Below are 27,415 nucleotides of genomic sequence, written 5' to 3'. Positions count from 1 at the left end.
ACCCATGGGAGCACCTGCCCAGGACAGCCCCTCCTTTCATCTCCGTGCCCAACGCGAACACAAATGAAAGCAAATTTGGGTGGCTCTCCTGTGAGACCTGCACACCCCCCTCTCCTTCCTGTCCGCACTGGCCCCGGGATTCCCCATCGCTGATACCTAACGGTGTTAGCTGGGGGTTCTGCTCCGATTTCGGTCGGTTTTGTCACTGGAATACAGCACCTGGCAGGGTCCCGGCGCCGTAGCGCTGTCAGGCGGCGCGCCAGGCGCCCGCTGAGGGAGCGGGAGGCGGTGCCTTGCTGGGGCCGCGGGCGGTGAGGGGCGGCCACGCTGCCCGGCTCCCGCCTCCTCCCTCCCCTCAGCGGGTCGGCTTCTCCTCCCACCCACCGCCTGCCTTCCCGTGGTAGGGCGGCAGCTGGAGCGCGGTGCGGGTCTTGTGGGATCGCTCCGTACCGGGCTGCACGGCGGATCCGGGCTCTCCTAAGCCGGTAGGTGCCGTCGCGGTGCGGGGACCTGGCCCGGCGGCGGTGGGGAGCTGCCTCAGCGCCGCCCGCGGCGGGAAGGGCGTTTTTAATTGCGGAAAATGACGATCACTGGGGTGGTCAGAGCCTGCGAAAGGCCGGCGGGCAAGCTTCTGCACGGGCCCAAAAATAACCTGATTTGTGGCATTAGGTAGCAGTGCTGCGCTCACGCCTGAAGGTTGGCGTTTCGTCCATTTATGTTTCCACGACAGTGCGCATAGTTTGGTGCTTAGGCTGTTGAAAAGTGCCGGGTGCTGTCTGTGACCGTGGAACAGCTGCTGTGTGCGGGGCTGAGTCCGCCCTGACAGCTTGGGACGGCTCCAGGACGGTTCGTGTTCGGAGAATTCTTCAAATACCTCAATGCGCATAAAGCATGGAGTTAATTAACAACGTGGGGAACTGAGCAAATGCCTACAAAAAGTCAGCGATAGCTAATTGTGCAGAGTATTTAAAGCCAGTTGAAATGACAGATCTATTAATGGCAATGGAAGGATATTTTAAAGTTGTCTTGGAAGTTCCTTTTGTGTCCTTTTCAACCCCCGTGTTTTGGATGCTCTTACCGTAGTGTTTATTTGCTGTTTGGCAGCAGGGTGGATTTCACTGGGAAGGGCTGTTCTTGTGCCTCGCTCACCGCCTGCAGCTCTGAAAGCCATTGGTGTGTTTGAAGCCGTGCTGTGCTTCCTTGCACAGGGTTTTGTCTCAAGTGCTTCGTATTCTGAGCTGGTGCAGTTGAACTCACCCCTTTGCTTCATGAATTTTGCATTGTTGCTCTCTAACGCTCAGACTAATAAAATAATTATCCCAGCTGTGCTTGCAGGCAAACTGAATGGGATTTGTGCCATGGTGTTTGCAGTAGTGATATGCTGGAAGGGACCTGTGTTAAAGGCTTCTCATCAGAAATCTGTCTTTGGTAAGACAAGGTTTTCAAAGATAGACAGCGAGTTGAGGTGTATCTGGATTTTTTTTATCTTGTTTTTTTATCACAGCCCTTACCTGGACTCACTAAACCTGTTTTCTTGCAGTGTGTGGTGCAGATGAGAACAGACATTTACTTTGCAGGGGTCAGTTGGGTATTTGGAAAGGACATAGTTCTGCAATATGCTACAGACGTTAACATAGCTAGTGGGGTTGTTCTGGACAAGTTTATGTAGCTTTGGGTCTATATCATAAAGGTGATAATACTTTTTAAGGTGCATAGTCTGTATAGTTGCTTAGGTTAAATTTTGAATCTGGACTTTAAAAGAATGTTAATCTGAAAGGTGACTTCTCTCTTTTAAGAAAAAAACAGTTTGTTTCTCCTAAAGGTATCCTGTTAAATGGCTTTAACTGATATGGTATTAAACCAAAAGGGATTTAGTATTATACCAGGGAGAGCCAGGTCATGTTTGCTTTAAGGCTTCTCCACAAGAAAAGCTGGGACTTCTGTTACAGAGCAGTTCCTGCCTGTCCTGTGTTAAGGAGTTGCAGGGGGCTGTGTCTGAGCTGAAACAGTGAAATGGAAGGAAATGGAGATGCTCCAGTTGTCCCCTTTTGCTGACAGTAGTATTTCTATCACTCAGCTCTTTGGGCTGAATTAAGGCAGGTTTAGATGCTGAAGCCACTGTAGAACCTTGGCCAAGAGTCTCACTAAACCCAGCAGTGCTTTGTAGCAACAGACACCCACAAGAAACAAGCCATGCTTTAACAGCCCTGTGATGTGAATTTTCCCTGCTGTTTATCTGTGTTCCCATATTTGCATGTTGTCCTTGCCACTCACCTGCCCCTCCTGGCCGTGTGGCGCTTGGTTAGAAAGGCAAGAGAAGGAAAAATACTTGAAACAGGCATTGGAAAAACAAAAATAAATACAGAGTAGAGCAGATTAAGAACTGTATTTTAAATTATCTGCATTTTGAATCATATAGTACAAGGTTGATAAAAAACAGAATAAATTTTCAAAGTGGGTTGGAGTGGGTAGTTAAAATTATAGGTTGTGTGTGATAATGCAGGCTGGCAGGCTTGGTTTAGTGCAGTCTCACTCTCCTTGTTGCTTAGCCTTAGAACACTTCTGTAATGGATATTAAAGATTAAATGATCAAAACACATCAGCAGTAGTAACAGAAATTCCTATAAAGTACAACTTCTGTGCTATAATGCAGAAGCACAGAATATAACTCTTGGGATGAAGCTCAGGCTTTTTATAAGGCTTTTTGTCAAGCAAACTGTGAGGTTTAGAGCAGTGTTTGTATAGTTCAAAATGTGGTTATTGAATTCTGTTCTAAGTAGCATTTTATGTGAGTATGATTATTGGTACATACACTCCCAAAGTAAACATCACAAGTACTTTACAAGAACTATGGTTCCAAGAAAAACCAAGAGACTTTCATAAACACCATTAGCTTTAAATAGAAATTGATTTGTGTGGTGATATTTCATTCACACAAGTCACAGAAACAAAATGTTTGCTGTCACTGCTGCACAAACCCTCATTGCTGCTGCTTCTCAAACTGTCCTGAGCCCCATGGATCTGCTGATGTGTGTGACAGCAGGAGCAGAAGGGAGTGCAGGACAGCACGGGGGGTAATGGGGCTGTCCAGTACTCTGGCATGTCCTGCATTAGTCACGTCCTTGGGGCATTGTGTGACAGCTGCTGGCTGCTTGTGACAGGCTGTGGGGGTTCTCCAGCACTCAGTGCACGCTGGTGAGATGATCACAGTAAAAACGGCAGTGGCAGCTGAGGACACCTTCCAGGTGTGTGTGCAGTGACACCTTCCACCTGTGTGTGCAGTGACACCTTCCCCTGCCAGGTGTGTGTGTGCAGTGACACCTTCCAGCTGTGTGTGCAGTGACACCTTCCCCTGCCAGGTGTGTGTGCAGTGACACCTTCCAGCTGTGTGTGCAGTGACACCTTCCCCCCTGCCAGGTGTGTGTGCAGTGACACCTTCCAGGTGTGTGTGCAGTGACACCTTCCCCTGCCAGGTGTGTGTGTGCAGTGACACCTTCCCCTGCCAGGTGTGTGTATGCAGTGACACCTTCCAGCTGTGTGTGCAGTGACACCTTCCCCTGCCAGGTGTGTGTGCAGTGACACCTTCCCCCCTGCCAGGTGTGTGTGTGCAGTGACACCTTCCCCCTGCCAGGTGTGTGTGCAGTGACACCTTCCCCCTGCCAGGTGTGTGTGTGCAGTGACACCTTCCCCTGCCAGGTGTGTGCTACTGCCCCTTCCCAGAAGTGACAGCTCCCCGTGGTCTTTGCTGGAGGAGCGGGTGGGCCCTCCAGAGCTGCTGCAGTGCAGAGTGAGGTGAGGTGAGCTGAGCTGAGCTGGCTGAGACCTCCTCCAGCAGGGGTGTTCCAGAGCAGCTGCTGCCTCGTGGAGTGCTGGAGTTGCTGTGTTGCTGCCTGAAGTGTGGGAATGCTGTCCCCGTCAGAAGAGCAGTAACCAGCAGGATAATGCTGCTGGTGAAAGCTGCCTCGTGTTAAGGCACTGTTTCTGTGGTGACCACTTTCTCAGTAACTGGGGAGTGAGGTCAGCAGCTATGAATGCTTCTGTAGCAGTGCATTCATCTTCCTGTTTTGTGCAGAAAGAAAACTGAAAATGCAAAGGGCTGAGGAATAACTGTAAAGCAAAACTGAATACCTTTGTGTGTGGTTGTTTTATTCAACTAGCTGTGGGATTTTGCTGGGTGGGTGAAGAACTAAACAATGTGACACTTAGAAGTGTCTGTTTTAAATTAAATCCCGTTGCTCAGCCAGCATCAGGGCCAAATTTTGAGTATTCTCACTAATCCTCTATTTTGTACGTGCCAGTATTTCCAGAGTATCTGTGTAAACTTCCACCTCTTCCAAGGGCTTTAGTCGTTCCTCCACCTCATTTTTCTGCAGTGTGCCACACTTTCAGCAACCTGTGGCCCATTGGCTGTATGTAAGCTAAAAGCCATCTTAAGTCTTGTGTATTGTGGAAAATTTTTCTGTGTTGTTCTTACAATACTCTCTAATTCATTTGACTGATAATTTGTACAGAATATGCTTGAGAAGACTTGTCCTGAAAAGATTTGAAAATTTGTCTGTGGTAGTTGAGGTAAAACTCTCTCAAGTTTCTAAAACCAGATTGTGAAACTCAGCATTTCATATAAGGAAGAATAAAGACATTTGGAGGAGGAGATTACCAAGCTCCTCTTCTCTGTCCTGTAGCAGTTTAAAACCAGAATGCTGCTTCTCACCAGCTCTAGCAGAGGTGTTCAAAACTACACGTAGGTACTTGAGGATTACTTTTACAGAGCCAGATGCAAATATATTTCTTTTCTGTCAGTGTCTCAGTGTCATGCATTATTTGTTTTTTTAATAACAACCTTTTCCTTTTCTCCTCTCACCCAGCTTCTCCCCCTGTTTGCATGTGCATTGGAGTAGTGGGTGTTCCAGTCCTGGCAGGAGTTAAACCAGCCTCCTGCAAACATGGCAGACGAGGACCTGATTTTCCGTATGGAAGGGATTGATCATGCCAGACCAACTGCAGTGGACTCTGGGAATTATCTTGATGCTGATAGTGATGATGAAGACAATTATTTTATCTGTCCAATAACTGATGATCCAGTTTCTAACAAGTCTGCCAATACCAAAGTAGACAATTATTACAGCAGCTTAGCAAAAGCTGAGCAGTACAGTTCAAGCTCTTCTCCCAGAAGCTTTAGCTTTAAGGTGAGTATTGGCTCCAGTCTTCATTACTTAGTTGGCATGAGACATTTTCTAACTGCTTCATCTCTTGTAACTAACACTTTTCAATTAAGATACTCATCTGTTTTTTCCAGACCTGCAGTTAATTCCATTAAGCCAATAGTCTGACACTGCCATGGAATTGCTTACTGTCCCTTTCAGTTCAGTGGGGGGATCTTCCTCCACTCAGTCCAGGAGAAAATTCACTGCCATTAGGATCAAACCATTTACAATGCAGTATGTTGACTGGGAGATTCAAAAGAAAATACAATTGGTGTAAGAAAAATTGGGGCCTGTCAGAAGATAATTTATTATGAATTTTGCTAATTTGTGATATTTTTAGCTGGACAAATAAAATTGTAAATTATAAAATTATAAGGATAAGTTTTTATGTTATAGCTCCTTCTTAGGGAGCTTTTGACACGTTGACTGTCATGCTGGGGCATGAGGCATCACACTGCCAGTAGCTCCTGACAGTGTGCCCAAGCTGTATCTGACCTTTTTGGGATGAACAGCAGCTACAGCATTGCAGGGAGGTCAGAGGGGCTGTAGCTGGTGCTTCCTTGGCAGTGTGTCCTTTTTCACTCAGCTCCCTTCACACAGGTCAGGCCAGGCAATGGAGCCTCAAGTGACACCCACTCTGTAACTTACATATCTAAATAAACAGTTTGTGTTCTGTTGTTTGTGTTTACATGCTAAACTGGCATCATGTCTCTTAGATTTTCCTACATTTAATGTGTTTTATGAACACATTTCTTATTATAGATATTAACATTTATTTAATAGATACTCTAAAATCTTGGTTATGCCTAATGCATGCTTCAATTGTGAAAAAATACTGGGGTTTATTTCAGTCAGGTAACATAGTGAGTAACACATTGAAAGTGAAGCTGGCTTGTCTGCAGGAACATTTTTGCCCAAGCTAGTTAATAGAAACATTAAAAGGTACATAGGCCTAAGGAAGGTGAGGAGCAAAAGCTTAGTATAGAAATGGGACAGATGTTGGTGTATGCTAAACTAAGCAAGTTAAGACTTAGTAGAGAGCTTAGTGTTCATTTGTGTGCACATTTTAACATGTACTAAACACTTGCCTCTGGGTCTGCAGTGCAATTTCTGAGTCATGTGCTCTGAGATAAAACTGATAAGGACTTCAGAAATTGCAATTATTTCCTCCTTCCTAAGCTGTCATTTTGCTTCTGCAGGATGTTTGTACCCATGTTTTGGTCTCTAGAATGTCTAGTTTGGAATGGTAGGTTCTATCACAGATAAATTGCTTTGTGTTGAGATGTGGAGCCAGCCACTCTCCATCTCCTGTTTCAGCTGCAGGGCTGGTGATTTCCAGCACAGTGAAGCAGACAGGCAGGGCTGATGGCATCCCAACCCCACAGCCTGGCCTAGCAGAGTCTGCCTGTCTGACCTCAAGGCTGAAGCAAGGCAGTGTGGGCCATTGATAATGAAAGGCAGAGCCAGATAGAGAACTTAACTCTCTGCTTTAAACCAGACTCAGCAATGTTTCATTAACTAGTTAATAGGCAATACCCTTTTAATAAATAACTTTCTAATTTAAAAAATTACCAACTTACCTCAATAGGTTTCTTCACAGATGTTCTAAGAAGGAACTTAAATTGGGAATATAAATTGAAGAGTGGCTTTTAACTGGAAGTTTTTTGTTTCTTTTTTTTTACTAACAAAGAGAACCAGTACTCTTTGTCAATCATTTGTCTTATCACATGTATTTTCCTACTTTCATGTCTCTCATGGATCCTTTAGAATGACACACAACATCGTTCTAAGCATGGCTCTGTGGTTGACCATGGTCGGGTAGGTTCAAAAGAAAATGTCAACACCATATCTAATGGATGCATTATGATTTTTTTTGGTTTGGTTTTGTTGGGTTTTTTTTTCCTTTTATGGACTTTTTTTTGTTCATTATTTTATTGTTTGGGAGGAATGATTGCCTCAGCCCATAAGAGTCATCAAGTCAAAACTAGAAGAGGTACCTGTTAAATGGAATAATACCCATCCTGTGTTCTCTACCCTGAAATTTCACTGTGTGGCAGCCATATGCCTCCAGCAGGAGAAAAATTGCACTGTTAGCACCATTTCCATGAAATCCAACTAGTGTTTGTTTGACAATTAGGATATGGCTTTTGTACAAAGCACCTCAAAAGATCAAGCACAAGTAATTAACTTATTTAAATTATCATCTAACATGAGCACAAATCACCTTTTGGAGAGGGAATCTACCCAAGGACGATTTGATACAGCTGATCAACCAAGAAGTTCTTGTTGCTGTCTCTCCTTATTTCTCTCATAGGTATTTAGGTATGCAAATTCTCAGCTCCATATGAGCTGTCATTGCATGACCTGAGGCAACTTCATTTTCTTAGGAAACATGTAGAAAATCTTTCTCAACAAGTCCTTTAAAGTCATTTTCTTTAATGTAGTATTGTTTTCATTTTGTGTCATTATTGTCAGAAAGGGGAGTATTTAAATTGTTTGCAAGGTATGCATGGTTAAATCTGAAATTCAAATAAAAACGAACATTTAAAGCTTAGCTGCTTCAAAAACTTCCTTGATGCCATTGCTGACACAAATTTTAAGTGTATTTTTTGTATAAAAAAGGACTGATTTTAATTCCTGAAGATAAAAAATAATCACAACATTTTAAAAGTTACTGTTTTTGCAAACTTGGAGTTCAGTCAGAGAGGCAGTAATAATATCTCAGAGCTCAATACTTCTTTATTGGCAGGGTGCAGAGTGCTTTTTCTCCTGCTCACTTTGCAGAAGGCATTTGGCACATCACAGGATCATATCTCCTGTTTTCTTGGAAATACACAATGTAAGAGAGGGAGAACAAAATGTTAAGAGTAAAGCATCCAAATTGACTGGTAGAGAGAGACTGTTTGTACTCCAGAAAACTGCTTTGATATTTTACTCTTGACTTGGTGAACATTGAAATAGCTACTTGTCTGGAATTGTTATAATAATCAATTTTTACAACATTCTAATTTCTTCTTTCTCATACTGAGCACAGTCTGGGACCCTGGGGTTCACAGAACTTCTTACTTTATCCATATTGATTTTATCTTCAATGGACTTTTTTGTACTTACTCTTATGCATGCAAAACCAGCATATGCTGCTACATATGAAAAGCTAAAAATCAAAACAGAAAAGGTGGATTAATATCATCTGGGTGTGCCTTACTGCTATTTGCAGAGCATGTTAGAGAAATCTGCAAATTACCACAGGTTTTGTAAATTGTATCTGGTATATACTGTGCCAGGTTCTGTTCTCAGTAACTTCAAAGGGTGCAAGTTGAACTGAAATCTATGCTTTATATATCTGAGCTGGGTTTCATTATAATTGAAATTATTAAAATGTCAGAGTTGTCTTTGGTACTACTTGGTCCCTGCTCTGAGCAGTGCTTTGGGGGCTTGGGTAATTGCACATCTCCATAGCATTGGGATCCTGATGGGCTCTAGAAAGTGCTGGTTTTGTGAGCTGCTGCTGATTATAAATAAAGTGCCAATCTATAACTTCTTCAGGAAACCTGGAAGCATGCTATTGAGAAAGCCAAGCACATGCCTGATCCCTGGGCAGAATTTCATCTGGAGGACGTTGAGACAGAGCATGCCACTCGTTACAGGTCTGTGGCTCTTCTGCCTTGCATGCTGATACTCAGTAGGACTGCTGGTTTGTGCAAGGGCTGAGTTTGTAAATATCTGGCTGAAGAAATTTCATGGTGCCCAAAGTGAGTGGGTCTTAACTCAATCTTTACATATTCCTCAACCAGGAATATGTAAATACTGCACATCATCAAAAATAAACATTTCAGCAAACCATTGTCACACTTTCTCTTCCACCTAAGCAGTATCTAGGACTTCCGCTGTGTAGACAGGAAACAAGGCTGAAAAGTATTTTCTGGTTGATTTGTGAATGCCATAAATGTAATCTAATAAGGTGATTAGTCCCAAGAGGAAGCATAGTTAGTTTAAATAGTTTGGGGAAGAAAGCAACATAACCCTCCACAACTTTCCTAAAAATAGCAGTTTCAATTCTGCTGCTCCATGCAGTATTGTTGCATGTGGCAGGAATTTAAATCCTTATAAAGCCCAGAATAGCTCAGTGTGGTCTACGTGCTAAAAGGGAGTTTGGCCCTGAAACTGGTTTCAGTGCTTTAACATGAGCTTTGCCAAAATATTTCCTCTACAGACACGGGTTTCTGGGAGGAAGGGTTAGGGGTTAGAGGCCAGTTAATCACCACTTAGCATCAGTGTTTGGGGAGGCCTCCCTTCCAACCCCATACCAGTCATGCAGTGCTGCTCTTCCCATAGCCTACATCTGTCCATGGTCAGCCACACAGTCCTGAAATAGTTTGCATATTTTTAAAATACAAATAAGTGATAATTTTAGTTTTGGGCTACTCAATATCCTGTTAAAAAGAGATGCCTCTGATACTCTTGTTTTTACCTCTTTATTTGCTGCAAACTGGGGTGGTACATAATGTATAAGTGAGAATACAGGGAGTCTGCATGCATGAATTCCTCTGTGCAGGTTGGGGGAACCAGGCTGGAAACAATCATGTGTTGATGACTCAGCTGCTGTGGTTCCCAGTTTGGCTTTCACTGTGTTGGGAGTTCAGGGGGTGGGGAGAAGCCACAGTTGTACTCTTTGTATTATCACAGGGTTGTGCAGGGACTCGCTCCTCCCTCAGTGCAGTGTTGGGCAGTTCCTGGCCCCACTGTGTCTCACAGCTGGTGCTGCTCACATTCTTCACAGCCCCAAGGCAAATATCCAGGCAGAACCAGGCTTATGCAAGGACAGGTTTGGGACAGACAACCTGTCCAGTGTGCAGAGCTTGGTGAGGCCCTTCCTGCCCCCAGTGTGCTGCCCAGGCCTCACAGAGGAGGTTTAACTTCAAAGCAGATGAAGCCTGATCTGTAGTGTTACAGAAGTTCAGATTCTGCTTCAGAGTCTGCTCATTGACAGGAGGGTTCAGTGTCTCTTCAAAGAGCTAAATGTGTTTCTCCTTGCCTGCCCAAAATGAGGAGGGCCAGAGTGTAGTGGGAAGACTGGAAGCTTTTGTGTGGGAGTGGCAGCAGCACTTTCCAGAGTCAGGTACAGATAAGGAAGGATAGGTGCTGGAAATGGGAGGATTTGGGTTCCCTTTGCATTCTTCTGAGATGCATCTCCTGACTTTGCAGGTACAATGCTGTTACTGGGGACTGGGTTGAAGATGAAGTCCTTATCAAGATGGCTTCTCAAGTAAGATCACACTGTCCCTCATGTTTGCTAACAGCAAGTGTGTCATTTTCTTTCTGTTCCTGAATAGTGGCAGCAAGATGTTTTCCTTATAGAAATTTTGAAGTCTTGGTGTAATTCTTTTCACCAACCTCTTTTGCTTTGTATCCTTCTCTCCAGAATAGAGTAGAAAATGGAGTCAGACCTTCCCTGTCAGCAACATGAGACATTTGTTCCATTCCCAGTGATTTCCCTTCCATGTCACCCCTCCCATTTCCTTCTGGCATAATTTCCCTGCCTGGCAGTAGTCCTCCTATTTTGTGTGCTTTCAAATAATTTCTGTTGTTAGAATGAAAACTAACTGGATTTTCTGTATGTGAGGGCACTGTCCTTTCCCAGTTAAGTCCTGGGGTTGGTTGTGTGTTGGGGTGTCCTTGCTCTGTGCTGCTGGCTATCTGGCATCTGGGGAGATGGTGCTCTCTTTGGCACATCCTATACTGAAGCCTAAGTGCAGAGAGCATGAAGTCTGTGAAGCTTCTGTAGGCAGTCACACAGAGCTGACCCCCAGCTAGGGAGAGAATTTAAATAGTTTATTTAAAAGACATACCATTTCTTCTCCATGGGATATGGGGAGGGGGAGTTCATCCAAATGCCTTTTCCCCAGATACCCACACTACCAGTGGATTTTCACTTTTCCTTGAGGAAATATTTCTACAGAGCCTGTTTGAAAACTGCTTTCTGCATGGTATAAAGGGGAAGTCATGGTTGTGTCTCTTACTGGTTAGAAATGAACTTTGTGGAAATGGCAATGCTGGGTTTTTGTTTTCTTCTTTTCCCCAGCCTTTCGGCCGTGGAGCAATGCGAGAGTGTTTCAGAACGTGAGTATCTGCCCACTTCTTCTCTGTGGGCCTCCTTGCAGTATTTTTTTCTGTGGTGACTGGAATTTCACTCAGATATATTGGAAATTGTGTAAAGCTCGACTCCTTTCTAAAAGGCTTTGCTGAGAGGTTTATCCCTGTTTGTGTGACTCCACCTGCAGGGAGTGGGGTTCAGAGAGGAGAATGTCCTCTGAGTGTTGTACTTCAACCATCCCTGGGAGGCAAAATATTCATGAAAGTATAGTAACAGCCACTTTAATTTCTGTGTCCCTTGTGTGCTAAAATATCTTAAAATTTGATATGAGCTCATAGGTGTGTGCAGCCTGGAGACCAACTTGAGGCCTGTAGCTAGGCCCAGAAAAGAGAAAGAATATCTGGTTGGTGCAGTCTCAACTGGAAAAGCCTCCACTGGTGAAGAAGGTTATCCTCCTAGAGTTTGCTTTGCATCACATATACCAGAATAATGTTCTGAGTAAGGCAGAACTTGAACACTAACAGCTGTGCTTCCCAGAAAGATAAAGTGTGGGGGAAGACTGAGGAGGAACTTTTCCTTCCTTGGAGAGTGTTATCAAATGTTATTGTGGGGATCAGCATCCAGCTATAAATTGGTGTGTGCTAAGAGATTACCCCACCCCTTTCAAGCTCTGGAAATAAATGTTTCCTGGAAAATGTCAGGGAGTGTGTGTTTAAAAACATTCCCCCTTCTTCCCACATGTGGAATCCAGAGAAACTGCACTTCATGTGTGGTTTCAGCTCTAGAAAGATAGACACTCCTGAAAGATGGAAATACAATGTTTTGAACTTGAGCAAAAAGGAAGAAAAGTAACCCCATACTGCTCCAGTTTGGCATTGGCACTTCAGTATCAGTTCATGCAGGTGGTTCTGTTCCTGCAAAGACAGCTGGATACAGTGGTGGATGAAGCCTAGGAAATAACAAATCTCAGCTGCTGACATTGCTTTTAGTTGTTGTTACTTACCAAACTCCCCATTACACAATATTTTGAGTAATGCCATAAATAGAAATTTGTTAGCAGTTTTGCCTTAACCTCTGGTACTAAAAAAGCATAACTTGAATGTCAGCTTTCTACTGTTGGGTTTCCCATATGTGTCAGTGGTACAGGGATATTTCCCATCTGGAGCTCTCTCCTAGATTTTTGTAACTCTGCAAGTTTTTAGACAACTACCCATGGCCCAATGAACCACTGTGAGAATATTGACTTTAGAAAAACATGAGCTGGCTTGTTTTATGCAGAGGAGTGTGTTCCTTGAAGAACTGGCAAGATTTGGGATCTGGCTGAAATTCCCACCTCCTTTCCTTGTTCATTCTTTCCAAGGCCTCTGTTGCTGTGACTGTGTGCCCATCCCTACAGGAGGACAGGCAGCATGAATTTGCTTTGCCTGTAGAGTGTCCCCTGTACCAAGACCTCTGCACCAAGTTCTTGGCAGGGAGAGGAAGAAGAGCAAGGGGGAAGGATTGAGTGTTTGAGGGCTGCCACTAATTAAAGCACCTGCCTAATGCATTTGTTGGCAGCCAGCAGATCCTTTCTTATCAAAGTTTTCCTGTGCTACACACTACCACACCCCATGCCTCAGCCCCCCTGCTTTGGAGGGATCTGTGGGTTAAAGATTTGCACATCAACAAAAGGGAAAAGCTGCATCATGACAACTGTCAGGTGCAGTTTTCCTTTTGGGAGTATGTGGGTTACTGAGCAGTCACTGCTGTGTGTGGAGAAGCAGCAGATTGCTTTTATCCCAGGAGAGGTTTCTCAGTTCATGTTTGAAAGGCCACTCCCTGTTAATTTCTGCAGAAAATAATTGTTGACATTAGAACAGGTTATTGACAAGGCACCAGCCCTTCATACTCCAGGTTTGAGAGGAACAGGAAGGGAAAGGAATTGAGAAAAGGAGAAAGTTCAGAGCACAAGTAGCTGCAGCTAAACCAAACAGTTTGGCACATCCCAGCCATTCCATGGGATGTTTCATTTTCCCTCGTCCCTTTCCTGTGCTTCACATTTCAGGTGAAATACCTGGTAAATGCCTGAGGGTAATGCTCATCTTGGAGCCTGGCTCTGTCCATGCAGGCAAGGAAATAGGAAAGATTGAATTAAAATCCTTGGGTTTCCTTTCACCAACAATTGATTTATCTTTCAGAAAAAAGCTGTCCAACTTCTTACACACTCAGAACTGGAAAGGTGCCTATAATTACGTTGCCAAGCAATACATAGAGAGTGTGAGCAGGGATGTTTATTTTGAGGATGTCCGACTGCAGATGGAAGCCAAACTCTGGGGAGAAGAGTACAACCGGCACAAGCCACCGAAACAGGTGCATTCAAAGATCTTGCTAAGCAAAAATGCAGTATTGTTCTTCTGTTGGGTTGGTTTTCAGACATAATTTAGAGGGAATTATTTGTTCACATTCCATCACATTTAAATGCTTGGATAGATTCTTTTGCCCTTCTATGTTTTCTGTGAAATGATAGCTGATTTTGAATGGAGTAAATACAGAAATTGCTTTATATTTCCAAGACTAGGGGCTGTGTGTTTGTGAATGTCTGACTGTCCTTAGCTGTTGACTGAAAACCAAAATAAAATGATGCTCGTATTGCTCTCTTTGTTGTGTGCCCAGCTGCTTTTGTGATAACCAGAGATGTCACAGAATTTTTTGCCAGCAGCAGTCTCAGCAAGCACTTAGCTGTTAGTGCTCCAGGAGGGTGGATGCTTAAATCTTCTACACCTGCCCAAACATGTAACTAGCAATGATTTTTGAAAAGAGCTGGAAACCTGCTGGAAGCCTTAGCAATTTTAATGGCCAAAATTAGTGATTTTGATATGGGGGATATTTGCATAGCCTCCCCTCGAGGGTTAGTTAATGACTACCTGGCTCCTAACAGCAAGGTGAGGTCTACAGTGAAGCACACAGAGAGAAATCTACAAATCTAGAAGTTTTAAATGCCATGTTGGAGAAAATATATAAATGGAGTGAGAGTTGTGATGATTTCTGCTTTGGGAATGTGTGTGAGACAGAGGGAGAAGGTGAGGCAGGATACAGAGATACCTGAACAGTAGATACCCTCAGCCCTTCTCTGAAAATGCATTTCTTTGAGTTGTGCAGTAGTGATTGTATGTTTTACTCTCTGGGTGCAAACTCTTTGCAGAGTACTCTTAAGGTACCCACAAGATAAAATAGAAAGCCAGCACTTGCTAAGAATTTTTTCAGAGGGTTTGTTGCAGAAGTGAGCTGTTTTGAAGTGACTGCTTTTAATTTATGGAATTCCTCCAATAACTCGTGAAGCACATGACTCTTCCCCCACCCCCTTGTTAAACAGAAGGATCTTTGCAATTGTTCAGTTTCTTGCATTGGGAAAGTTTTCCCAGCTGGAGGATTCACACACACTTTGATCTGAGGACAGTATGCTGTTAGTCACTGTTTATCTTCTTTCCCTCCCCAGGTGGATATAGTGCAGACCTGTATTATTGAAATGAAGAACAGGCCTGGAAAGCCTCTTTTTCATCTGGAACATTACATTGAGGGCAAATACATCAAATACAACTCAAATTCTGGATTTGTGCGAGACGACAACATTCGTCTGACTCCTCAAGTGAGGCTTTGTTTAATGCTTTCCATGGAAACTGCTGCAGAGAATTTCTGGGCTCTCTCCAGAGGTCTTGCATTACTGCCAAGAAAGGAAACTGCAGGCTCTGCAGTACAATGCCAGATGAATTTCTCTATTTGCAGTTTGTCTGCCCCTTACTTGGGGCCTGCTCTTTCAGGCGCTGAGTGCTTCTTTATTGGATTTCAGTTGATTACAGTTGAGTTGAACAGGGTTAATACTCTTTGGAAACCTTAAGCCCTTTGACTCTAATTATAACTGCAGGCATCAAAATGTTTCAAACTTTCTTCAGATTGAGGCAGTGAAGAGATCTCTCATGTACTATGTAGTGAATTGTCTTTTGGTTCCTCACGTAATACACAAGAGGTGGCTGGTATCCAACTCATGTAAATAAATCTAGTTCATTTCCATATAAAAGTGTCAGTTTTTCTAACTGCAGCCTCTGAATAGCTGAATCTGAGATTGCATATAGAAATACAAGGACAGATTTCAAGCGATTCTTGAATCTTGTAAAATAAATATAAAATATTATTGAAAAATGTAAAGTGGTGAGCATAAAAAAGAGGTATTTTACTGGGCCCTGGGAGTTTTGTTCTTTACATTTTTTCCACTATTTTTAAGGTATTTGTCATGAGGCTTAATGTAAGCAGAGAATTTGTGTTCTGGGCTGTCACTTGTGCACTGAATCAGTGCTGTGCTTTCACGGATTGGGAACAAAATGTTCCCTGGTATTTGCTGCAGTTAAAATGTTTGTCTATCACCACCAGTCACCTCCCCCAGGCCTGGCAACACTTTTTTGGAGACCTTCCCAGAAGATTCCTAATATCTCAACTTTATTCTAAAGAGAAGGGCTTTTTGTACCTGATTCTTGAAACGTGTTTTTTCAAGAGCACCAATGTGCATTTCATTATCTGATACACAAATGTAGGCACAGAGCAGTTGCACAGGGGAATCACTCAAAGGGGAAGAAGAATTTGTCTGGATGCTCACATTTATTTATGGGCTCTTTCTCCAAACTGTGGCAGAGCTAATGCTTGTTGGCAGAAGGAAGCAGTGTCCCAGAGATGCAGAGCTTGCAGGTTCACAGGCACAGCCTGAATGTTTATACAGAAGTTATTCTGCACTGGCTTCAGAGCAGAGCCCACTGTTTTTCTCTCTGCCAGCCAGCTCCCCACTACCTAAGGTGAAGACTGTAGTGGAAAACAATCTCTAGTACAAAAATGAGAAATTAAGGAATCTCCTTTCCCCTGCCTGTGCCCACTGCTGCTTTTCACTTTGCCTTTTTTATCCTCTCTGCAAGTTGGAGCAGGTTGGAGAGACAGGACACTACATGCTTTTGGTCTCTTGCTGCTTTCATCATGATATTTATACCAGTTATATTTCACTGATAGGGTTATCAGACTTCTCTTCCCATTTTTAACAGGGAAATTTGTGTTGCTGTTTCCAGTAGATGAAGGGAGAGTGTTCTCAGACATCTTCTGTGGTTTTTTCCAGGCCTTCAGTCACTTCACCTTTGAGCGCTCAGGACACCAGCTCATTGTTGTTGATATCCAGGGAGTTGGAGATCTTTACACAGACCCTCAGATCCATACAGAGAGTGGTACAGATTTTGGAGATGGCAATCTAGGTAAAAATCAATCATTCTGTTTCACTAAAGGGTGCTTCTCTTTTCTTCCTAGCTCTTCCCAGTAGCCACTGCACTGGGTGAGCTGACACATTCCTGTTTCCCTTGCAAACAGCTGGGGAAGTCCTGTTGTGAGGAATCCTGTACAGGTCAGCTGTCATAAAAGGACAGTCTTAAAATGAGAGCTGATTGTGGCCCATGTCTCCTGGCCTACTCCTAAACAAGTAATGTAATTAAGTAGTTTTTACATTGTGAGAACAATAATCATGGCCTTTGGTTTCCTTGCCACATGGCAGGAGTGGATACAGCTGAATGCAGACAAATAAGCATCATGTATTTTTGAAGTTCCAAGTGTCTACATATGAAGTTGTTCATAGGACACTGCAAGTTTTGTAAGCAGGATCAAATTTAGACACACTTCTCAGTCTTTTGTTATATCTTGTTCATACATAGCTTTCCACGATTTTTCTCAGTACTTTCACTCTCTCATGAGAGAGAGTAAAAAGCTCTTACAGGTGTTGAAATGGAAGTGGGTTAGGCTGTGTGCTACAAAGCATTTTCTCTCTCTTGGCTTTTTAGGAAAAGCTTTGAGACTTCCAGCTTTTAATAAGTAAATTGTAATATAATATTAGAGTAAACCCTTTCTTAACTTTTTTTTTATGCTTTAGGTGTTCGAGGTATGGCCTTGTTCTTTCATTCTCATTTCTGCAACAACATCTGCAGAAGCATGGGGCTTGCACCATTTGATCTTTCATCCAAAGAGAAAGATGCCTTGGATTATAATAAAAAATTGCTTGTAAGTGTTTGATGAAAAAGTTTAATTAACAGGGAACCTTGAAATCAGTGTATATTTTGGACCAAGTAGATCTTAGAATGCTGAAATAATTTATAAATTTTGGATCTCACAAACCTGATTTGATGCTTGTTGCAAACTGATCTCAGTTTCAGTGTATTTCGATGGCAGTGGGACTTGATGTAACACTTGGAATGAAACTCAGTCCTAAATAAGTAAAAATGTCAGGCTTTGATATTTTGCTGCAGTGTAGAACTTTTCAAAGCAAATGCTTCTGGATACCCGTGTATATTTATAGAGGACTGCTAATAAACATTCACACTGGCTTGTAGAGCATGCTTAGAGTCCACAGAAGGATTATTGACAGGACTTTCTCGTTGATTTCCCGAGGAGTCTGCTCAAACAATTCTCCGTGGCACGGAGGAGAAGTGCGGCAGCAGCCGGGTGCGGACGGTGTCCGGGAGCCGCCCCCCCCTGCTCTTCCGCCTGTCGGAAACCTCCGGGGATGAGAGCATGAGTGATGTGGCATTTGACTCCCTGCCCTGCTCTCCCTCCTCTGCAACCCCTCACAGCCACAAGGTGGACGTGCTTAGTGAGTGAGCCTCTCATACATCACCTCTGGGGGGTTCCTGAACATTGGACTTGTCTTGTTTTGGTTTTGTCTTACTTTGTTTTTAAGCTCAACAGCATTGACTTAGTCCAGAACAGTTTGTAGTGCTCCTCTTTAAGCAGAAGTGAAACTGAACATACTTCTATGTAGATAATTAATGCACAGATGCTTCTGTGAAAAAAACAGCAATAAAATTATGATATCTAGAGCTTTTTCCTCAAGCATGTTATCCTTATAATAACAGCAAGTATTTTTTGTCTCCTAGATTGGCCTGTGTTCAGTGAAGTAGATAACTTGGATCAGCTTGACAACAAAAGGGTGAGTGTCTTTCCAACAGAAAATGAGGCTGCAGTTGCCTAATAAAATGTATCTTTATAAAACTCCCCAAAGGTTTTGTTCAGTAGAAGCACATAAAGGTACTCTGCCTATTTCTCTTGTTGCAGATCATATTACCTCTGTGCACTTGCTGTTTCTAGTACAGGAAGAACATTTTATCTTAATATTTTAGTATTTATTATTTTGCCACCAGAAATTTATTTGCATCTGCTGTATTTTAATGGATACTTAAAGCATGTGCCTGTTCCCCTGCCTGCATATTGTGTCTTGGGTGCTTGTCCCAGCTGCTGTGGTATTAAAGCTAAAGAATCCCTGTGGATTAGGTCTCTGCAAATACTGGTACCAGGGAATGTTAGAGAACCTTGCCTGAGGAGGTGCAGGAAGTTTGCAATGGGCATTTTCCAGTGCTGGGCCTTAGTGCCAGGGGCTGTCAGTTACTGGTTTATCACTGAAGCTGAAAACTATATTTAGTGGATTCTTGATTTGATAAAATATGAAAGTCCTTGATTTGTTTTAATGTATGTAAGGGAGAAGACAATCTTAGATCACTTTATTTATCATTAAGTCCTGCTCCTTCTGACAGAGGTAGAAGGAGTATTTTCATCCAGTACAACCATCCAGTATTTTTCATTTAAAGAGCAAACTGTTTGCCCTGTGAGAAATGTCTAGCTGAGGTCCTTACCAAGTGTGTAATGCTAATGCTGTTCTGTACTTGACTTCTGTAGGATTTTGAAAATGGTGGAGACAGTGGATATCCCAGTGAAAAGAGAAGTGAGACAGAAGATCTGGATCATAGGGTAAGAACCTGTCTGTTCATACTTAAACTGCTTTTGTAGAAGAATCTTCTTTTATATCCTTTCTTATCTAGATCTGATCCTGATCTAGACTTTGAAAACAGAGGAAACAAAGAAATTCCTCCACATTGCAAAATTACTTATTCATATTGGGAATGACACTCTTACAGGAAAAAGATGATTTGTAATGAGTAGCTTAATTTCAAATATCGTATTTGATTAGATGTTGTTATGTGGGTTTTTAAAGTATTACATATTGCATTTAGGATGTGTAACCATCTTCTTGTCATGTGGAATCCATGAATATGATCTACTTTCAGACCAATTTACCTTCTCTACTTTGTATGGCTTGAAATATTACAGAACTTAATGTTGTTGTCAGGTAATAATATGGAACTTTAGAATTCCTAGGGGTTACTTGCTTACTCCTCTAAAATTTTTAAATAAATGTTTTTTGACCTGGAGATCTTAAGATATTTAATTAGAAGACAGGAAACAGAATACTGCTTCTAGAGATACCTTGTCACCTCCTTTGGCAAGGTATTTGTCATGGCATCTCCAGCTTATGGGATTAAAGCCCACGTGTGCCAAGTTCTTTATCATTTTGGTATGAGTCTTAATACATTGTGATATCACTGAAGGAAATGGATCCAGTGGAAACAGTTTTGGTCTTCATTAATTCACTGTCACTATTAATTCTGGAAGGTAGGAATAGTCTAGAGGCATATCTGGCACACATCAGTTGCTGCAAAATGAATGATGCAAATCTCTACATCAACGTAGGGCCATTCAAACAACAACCGGAGGCAGGAGTCTGATGAAGACAGTTTGGGAAGCTCTGCAAGGGTAAATAAAGCAGAAATGTTCACAGACTGAGTTTGCTGCTCTGCCTGTCCTTTGTTCCACTCATCTGCCACCTAACCATATCACTAAACCAGATGTTGGTTTCCCTTCCTTTTCAGCTACAGAAAATATTTATTAATATCAACTTACCACTCTGTTATTTCCTTTTATATTTTGTCTTTGTTTTCTTGTGAAAGAAGTACTGTGAAACAAATTGTCACCTCTGTCATAAATTAGTGATTATGTGTGGGTTTCTCACTTTCAAAAAAAAAAATTACAGTTCTGTGAATTTATTTTCTACCCAGCTAAATTATATTTCCTTTCTACACTTTACTTTTGGAATTCTATCCTGTATGTAGTTGTTCTGTAGTTGAAATCATATCCTGTATGATTTCTTAAAAACACACAGTATGTGAAACAGATACACAGTGAAGAGAGCTGCTGTCACCTAACTGAGTTAGGAAAGAACAGACCTTGTATGCTTTTAGAAAGTATAACTTCTGTGCTAATTGGTCTTGGGTATTAGCTAAAACAAATAACTACTGTGAAAGGAAAGAAAAAACAGCTTTGACAAGAATTAATAATTTATTTAGATACGATTTTCAGAATTTCCTTTTAATTATTATATATTCCTGTTTCAGAAAATTGAAACAGCTTTAACAGACTGAAGTTCTGTGCCAGCAGCCTTTCCTGTTGTATTTGCTCTGTGTACCTGCAAAGACATTAATTGTGATAGGATTATTTTCAGCTACTGTTTCCCACCGACCCATTATGTTCAAAAATTTCATCATTTAGGTTGCTCCTCCTGAGAAATGCCAGTGCATGTATCTGCCTGTAGTCTTCTGCATGGTTACATATCATTTTTCTAGAGTTCTAGAATGCAAGCTACATTTAAAGTATTGGGAACTGAAATTCTGGGCAGAAAAGTATGGGTTTCTTTTTTTTTTTTTTGTGCATGGGTAACTTCAGTGCTTGCAGTGTGACTATTCAGTTGCTTATTTGTGTAAGTAACTTCTTCTGATTCAGAACGTTGAGATGATTCTTCAAAGTGATGATGTTCGGATTAGAAATAGAGGGGCTTACTCCATTTCTTTAATGAAGAGTAATAACCAATTATTCAGCTACTAACATGACTTTTGAAAGCTGTGTTTTAAAATACAGTATTTACTACTAGGTAACAATATTAATAGAGGCTTTGATTCCTTGATGGTAATCTATATGAATGGGAATTTTAATTTTGAATATAAATAATTGTGTATTTTGTATTTCAGGTCAGTGTGGAGAAGTGGAATCTTTACAATTCTTCCAGAGTCCACATCCACAGACCATCCTGTGTTGCCCAAGAAATTCAGAGGCTCAATGCACTAGAACTTGAAAAGAAAATTGGGAAGTCAGTCCTTGGAAAGGTAGGATGGGTCTGCTGATACTGTTTTATCCAACAAGGAACATCTTGTATTTATTACTTATATAGAGGTGTTGCCCTGCTTGCATTTATTTGTGCAGTTGAAAACAACACCTCTATACCTTTCTGTCACCTACCCATGTTGTATAAGGGACATCTGAGTTCAGGAACCCATGAATTCCATTTGCTTTTGGCCTTGCAGCTTCTGGGCTCCTTTGGGAAGAGCCCTGCTGTTGTTAATCTGCATTTCCAGAGGTGTCACACAGGGAGGATGCAGTGGGATGGGTGGCTGTGCCTGACCCACATACCTTGCTCACAGGCAAAGCCGAACTCCTGGAAACTGGGAGCATGGACTGACTGACTCTCTTACTCCAGGCTATTCCAGATAATGAAATGTGAATTAAGGGGTTTTGTATGGCCTTAAGCCCCCTCCGAAAACATGATGTAAATCTTACTGAATATCCAGGGAGCCTTAGGTGTTCTCAAACCTTTTGATGTGGGAAGAAACCTGTTTTTCACAGAATATTTTAGGTTGGAAAAGACCTCTTATATCATCAAGTCCAGCCTCTGACCAATGACCACCTTGTCAACCAGACCATAACAATAAGTGCCATGTCCAGTTGTTTCTTGAACACCTTCTGGAACTCGGATTCCACCGCTTCCCTGGGCAGTCCATTCCAATGTTTAACAGCCCTTCCCATGAAGAAATCTTCTTGATGTCCAACCTGAACCTCCCCTGGTACAGGTTGAGGCTATGTCCTCTCAACCTGTCACCAGCTGCTTGGGAGAAGTTGCTGATCCCCATCTTGCTAGAGCCTCCTTTCAGATAATTGTAGAGAGTGCTAAGGTTTCCCCTGAGCCTCCTCTTACCCCAGGACTTAGCTCTGAGACCTGGTAAAGTACGAACAGAGGGCTTTTGAAGGATCAGATCCCTACCTGGTGCTGTGTCAGATTTGAAGCATCAGATCCCTCATGCTGTGTCTCTCCTGTGCAATTGTGTGCAGGTGCACCTGGCCATGGTTCGCTACCATGAAGGCGGGCGCTTCTGTGAGAAGGACCAGGAATGGGATCGGGAGTCAGCCCTGTTCCACCTGGAGCATGCTGCAGACTGTGGGGAGCTGGAAGCCATCGTTGGGTTGGGCCTCATGTGCTCTCAGCTGCCACATCACATTCTGTCTGAGGTCACTCTCGAGGTATGGAAGGTGCCAAAAAAGCAGAATTGTGGTCCATTGTAAAAATCTCATAAGAATAGCAGGAAATGGAGATGGAACGAGAACTGTAGTTAGGTGTTCTGTAGCCTCTTCAGAGAAAATAGATTACTTCATAATTAAGGATTTGGACAAAGCAGCAAAAAAATGTTGCCTCTTTCTGGTTTTGCCAGCAAATTCCTGCATGCCTTTGGGAAGCTTTTGAAGCCACCTTTACTGTTCAGCTGCTTTGTTTCTTGTGGCTGTGCCAATTTCTCAGACATACTAAATACTTGCTGACTTTGAGAAACTGCATTTAATGGTAAAGGGATGGTTTCAGAAGCATGCATTTTAAAGGTTTTGTTTTCTTGACTAGGATACAAAGGAGAACAGAAATAAAGGATTTAATTACTTGCTGAGAGCAGCAGAAGCTGGAGACCGGCCTTCCATGATTGTGGTAGCAAGAGCATATGATACAGGTGTAAATCTTGGTGCAGACAGGTACTGTGCATGGTTGAGTAGATTAACTTGGTGTTACTTCACTGAGGCAAGGCTGGGGCAATGATTTTTCTGCATTTGTATTTTAGCATGTCTTTGTTATTTATGTGAGTTTTCATTTGCACAATAGTGATACTCTTTAAATTTCCCACTGTCAAATAACATTAAACTTCTAATTGAACTTCACTAAGAATTCTCAGTGTGTAAAATAACTGATTTTAAAGTATTTATGAAACAAGACTCTGCAACTTGAGGTTTTTTCCTAAGTTGGTGCTCTCACAAATGTAAATGCCAAAACCATACAGCTGATAATGAAGCTCAGACTCTGGAGTTCAGGAAAGCACTTCAGTCTGATACTTTCTCCTCTAATTCCTGCATAAAGGGACCCCAGCCTCATTTTGCTGTGGCGACCTAATGTTGTAGTGCAGTTAGTGAGTCTCCATGAGAACATCTGCTTTCTTGGAGAGCATTAAGGCTCTGAAAAGCCAGTACAAAATGGGATGCTGAATCTCCAATGCAAAGTACATTTGTTTCCTAAGGGAACCATCCTCAGAAATTATTTTTGACTTCAGGGCCCAGGATTGGAAGGAGGCACTTCACTGGTACAACGCTGCGCTGAACATGACCGACTACGATGAGGGAGGTGAATATGATGGCACTCAGGATGAGCCCCGGTACCTGCTCCTGGCCAGGGAGGCAGAGATGTTAATGATGGGAGGGTTCAACCTGGATAAGGATCCACAGAGATCAGGTGAGGCCTCGTTTCTGTTATCTGTAGTCTTGCTTTTCCTTCCCTTCTCCCCCAGCATGCACCCCAAAAATAGATTTCTTGCTTCAGGTGTCAAAAAACATAGAGAGTGTCAATACCTTCAGATTTAATGGTGCTGGGTGTAACAAGGATGGATGTAACAGTGGAAGAAGAGATCTTGGCAGAGACATGGCGGTGCCAGGTCCAATCTTGAGCACACTGAGTCACTGCCAGGCAACCTTCACTCCCTCTGAGGTTGCTCTTCTGGGTCACTCCCCTGAGCTGCAGGTTGCTGCTTGTAGTTTGAGCTACACCCATGATTCCCAGGCCCTACACAACAGTCTCTTAGTTGCTGTGTAACCTGTAGGAGTCCCAGGGGGCTCCTCCAGGCTGGTCCTGTTTGCAGTCCTTTCAGATCCATTGGGGAGCCACCAGCAGCCAGTTGTATAATTTGAAGAGCAGAGGCCAGGTTCCCAGCTGGTGTAACTCTGACACTGTTAAAACACACCCATACATCCAACCCTGCAGTCTGACCTCCATTTCTCCCTTTGTCCTTTATTTGCTTCAGGCTAAAGCCATATTCTTTCTTTACTCTGTCAACAAAACTGATGCTGTTTCCTCTCTAGGTGAGCTTTACACAGAAGCAGCAGAAGCAGCCATGGAAGCCATGAAGGGCAGACTGGCAAATCAGTACTACCAGAAAGCAGAAGAGGCTTGGGCAATGATGGAAGAATGACACTGAAATTAAGCAGTTCTTGTGTATAAATTTGTTATAGACTTGCTGCATTTGCAGCTACAAAGATGTATTTTTATGTGATGTTACCAGGTTGGTTTTTTTTCATATTTTAGTTTTATAATTTTTTTTGAGGGTAGAAATCTAAATGTAAGTAGTATGTAGGGTGCCATAGCATACTTCTGTTTGTGTTTTAAAGCTGTAATACACACACACTTGAACCTTTTATACTTTTTTACTGTTAGAACTGAGGGGCCTAGTTTTTTTGACAAAAGAAAACGAGGCCTTATTGTTTAGGTTTTACATGTCCTGTTTTTTACACAGCAAATGATCAGTGTGTTTACATTTTTCTTCTCCTCCCCACATACAGAAAAACATTTTCCTAAATTCTCAGCATTTCTTGATCATTTTTGGTGTATCTCACCAAATTTGCACATGAACGTAAATTTTCAGTTTACAGATGCACTACTGATGCTAATAAGTAGTCCCATTCTATTTGCTGACATTATTGGACACTTATTCTCAAATGAATTTCAGATGGAATCCTTAGTTTGGGGAAGGGTAGGGAAGATGATTCAGATTGGTAGTGAGGATAGTCAGGGTAGAATGTTTTATTCATTACCACTATTGCATTAGAAATTTGTTCATCTTCCTGATGAGGTGAGGCATCCAGCTACCTCTCTCATTTTCACATTTTACACCATATATAATTTTATTTGTATAAAAGTCTACTGATCTTGTATTTGTCCAATAATGTACAGTAGCAAGATTTGTAATATATGGGTAATTTGAAGTTAGTTTTACAGTGGCATCTCAAATCTCAGTGAAGCTAGATCATCTCACTTAAAATGAGAACACGTTTTCCACCATTTCAGATGGATGTTTGAAGAGGTTAGGAGATGTTGATTCACCTATTTCTATGTAGAGAAAACAATTTACATGGTTTAAGTATATTTTTAAATGGTATTTTATCTGCAAAAACTATTTAGAGAAGAGTTTTTGGTTAGAAAGGGAAAACAGTATTACCCCAAAACACTTGAATTTGTGTCCTCTTTGCCTAATCCAAATCAGTGAGGGGAGGACACAGACCTGGTGGTGGTTGAATTATCATTGCATAGAGATAAGTTTCTTCAAATCCAGTATTTTATTCCAAAGCTGCTGTGCCATCTGTGTGGATAGTACAGAAGCTGTTCCTGTTCCTTGGTTGTGGTTAACAGTTCTTTTGCAGGAGATTTGAGATGGAAACTTCTGCCTCCTTGGCCTGGCAGTGTCCTGAGGTATAAATTGAGGTGCACAAGGGGCAGTCCCTGTGAAGTGCAGAATGACCTGTGATGCTCACCACTGCAGCCAGGCAGGTGTAAAGCTAAGCAGGCCATGAGATGATGCAGAATTGATCAGGATTTCTCTCATGCAGAGCCAAGGAATATTAGTTTCTTGTAAAATGCAGAAGCTGTTCATGGAACAGAAATCAGTTCTTCTTTCCTGTGCAAGTGCCTGTCACTGGAATCAAATTATGCTCCCATTTTCTCTTTTTTTATGGCAAGTGGATCTTGAATTGCTGTTTAGACATTATCCAAGGGTGATGTCAATAACAACTGCCACTGTCTGAAAGAGGTGAACTCCTGGTGGTTGAGGGAGAATTTGAATCCTTTCTAGGAGGGAGGGGAAAGTTACCCTTGGATGTTGTGCTTCTGGCTGGTGCTGTAACCATCAGGCAGCTGGAGCTGTGAGCAGCCTTGCAACACAGGGCAACATCTTTTTGCTGTAGATTGCAGAGGTTGTGGGAAAGCAGTGCCCATGGCCTTTTTGGTTTTCTTTTTGTTTTGAGAGTGAGAGCAAAGCTCTTCACCCATTAATGGAGGAATGTCTCATTCTAGATCTCTGCTGGTCTTAGGTAGTGAGGTACTAAAATGACCAGATTTTTGGACCTAATATTTTTTTGGTACCTAACATGATGAAATAGAACCAAGGACTGCAATTCAGATGGATGTTTTCAGTGCCTAGCCAAAGTTCTGCTTTAGATGCCTAAAGCCTCTCTGGGATGTGGCATTTTTTGGTATTTCAGTTCATAGCATTAAGGTATCAGCTGTCAATGGAAGGTGAAGCCCCTCACCTCTGTAAACAGTTGAATATTCTGTTTTGGGCAGAACCTATACAGTGTGGGAACTATAAATCAGACAAAAGGATTTGTTCCCTTCGTAAGGTGGTGATGCCAAATCTTTGGGATTTTCCTTGAGAAGGAAGCATGTGTGACAACACCACTAACCATGTAGGGAGGAGGTTGAAAGTGTCCAAAATGTGCATGCAAAGGATGTAGAGTGTATTATTGACACTTTTGTGTAGTTTAATTTGCTAAATTCAGTAGTTGCTAAAGTTGCTGACAGCTCTGTGTAGATCTGGTATATAAATGTTCACACAACTCAGTGCAAAATTAATTAATTCTTTGTTTGCAAATACTACTTTTTGGTGATGAAGACTACATTTTATCCTAAGGTATCAGATGATTTAGCCATATAATAAATGGGACTGTCAATAATATGGAAATGGAAATTGTTTACAGAAATATTCACAACTTATTCTGTGACATTCTTTTGAAGGGAAAAACTGTATATTTTAAAGACTTTTGCAATGATATTGCTTTATGCTGTATTTTTAATCTATTCACAATGAATAAATAAAAATCTGTATTTTTTAAAAATGTGAAAATAAATCTTAGGCTCAGCCTGCCAGAACTTACCTGGGTTCAGTGTTTCCAGATGTCAGTGGGAATATTGCTTGGGTAAGGACAGTGAGATGGAAGACTTTGTATGTTAGACCAGCAAATACTGCTTGCCTGCATCACTTAGTCCTCTCATTCACTTTGTCTGGGTTCATTCTGGCTAGTAAATAAAATTGTTCTTTTTGTCACTTTT

The 27,415-nt window shown here is 42.1% G+C and overlaps 1 protein-coding gene across 2 annotated transcripts; it reads left to right on the top strand.

Annotated features, from left to right (window-relative positions):
* The first annotated feature begins 408 nt into the window (after positions 1–408).
* Positions 409–27,415, top strand: EEF2K (eukaryotic elongation factor 2 kinase). 2 transcript variants are annotated; one of them, XM_036392616.1, is made up of 19 exons: positions 409–485; positions 4,866–5,186; positions 6,972–7,022; positions 8,751–8,851; positions 10,410–10,470; positions 11,287–11,324; positions 13,476–13,647; positions 14,774–14,923; positions 16,430–16,562; positions 17,228–17,355; positions 17,743–17,944; positions 18,228–18,280; positions 19,024–19,095; positions 19,876–19,938; positions 21,207–21,341; positions 22,342–22,530; positions 22,901–23,025; positions 23,595–23,773; positions 24,397–27,415. In XM_036392616.1, exons 2-19 carry the CDS (start codon positions 4,944–4,946, stop codon positions 24,504–24,506), a joined length of 2,205 nt encoding a protein of 734 aa, XP_036248509.1. In that variant the 5' UTR covers positions 409–485; positions 4,866–4,943; the 3' UTR covers positions 24,507–27,415. The 2 variants fall into 2 exon arrangements, with proteins under 2 accessions (XP_036248509.1, XP_036248511.1); XM_036392618.1 differs by lacking the exon at positions 6,972–7,022.

This window comes from Molothrus ater, chromosome 16, assembly GCF_012460135.2.
Source record: "Molothrus ater isolate BHLD 08-10-18 breed brown headed cowbird chromosome 16, BPBGC_Mater_1.1, whole genome shotgun sequence".
Classification (NCBI taxonomy): Eukaryota; Metazoa; Chordata; class Aves; order Passeriformes; family Icteridae; genus Molothrus; species Molothrus ater.
Note: the sequence above shows the minus strand (reverse complement) of the source record. Positions and strands in the feature narration are given on the sequence as shown.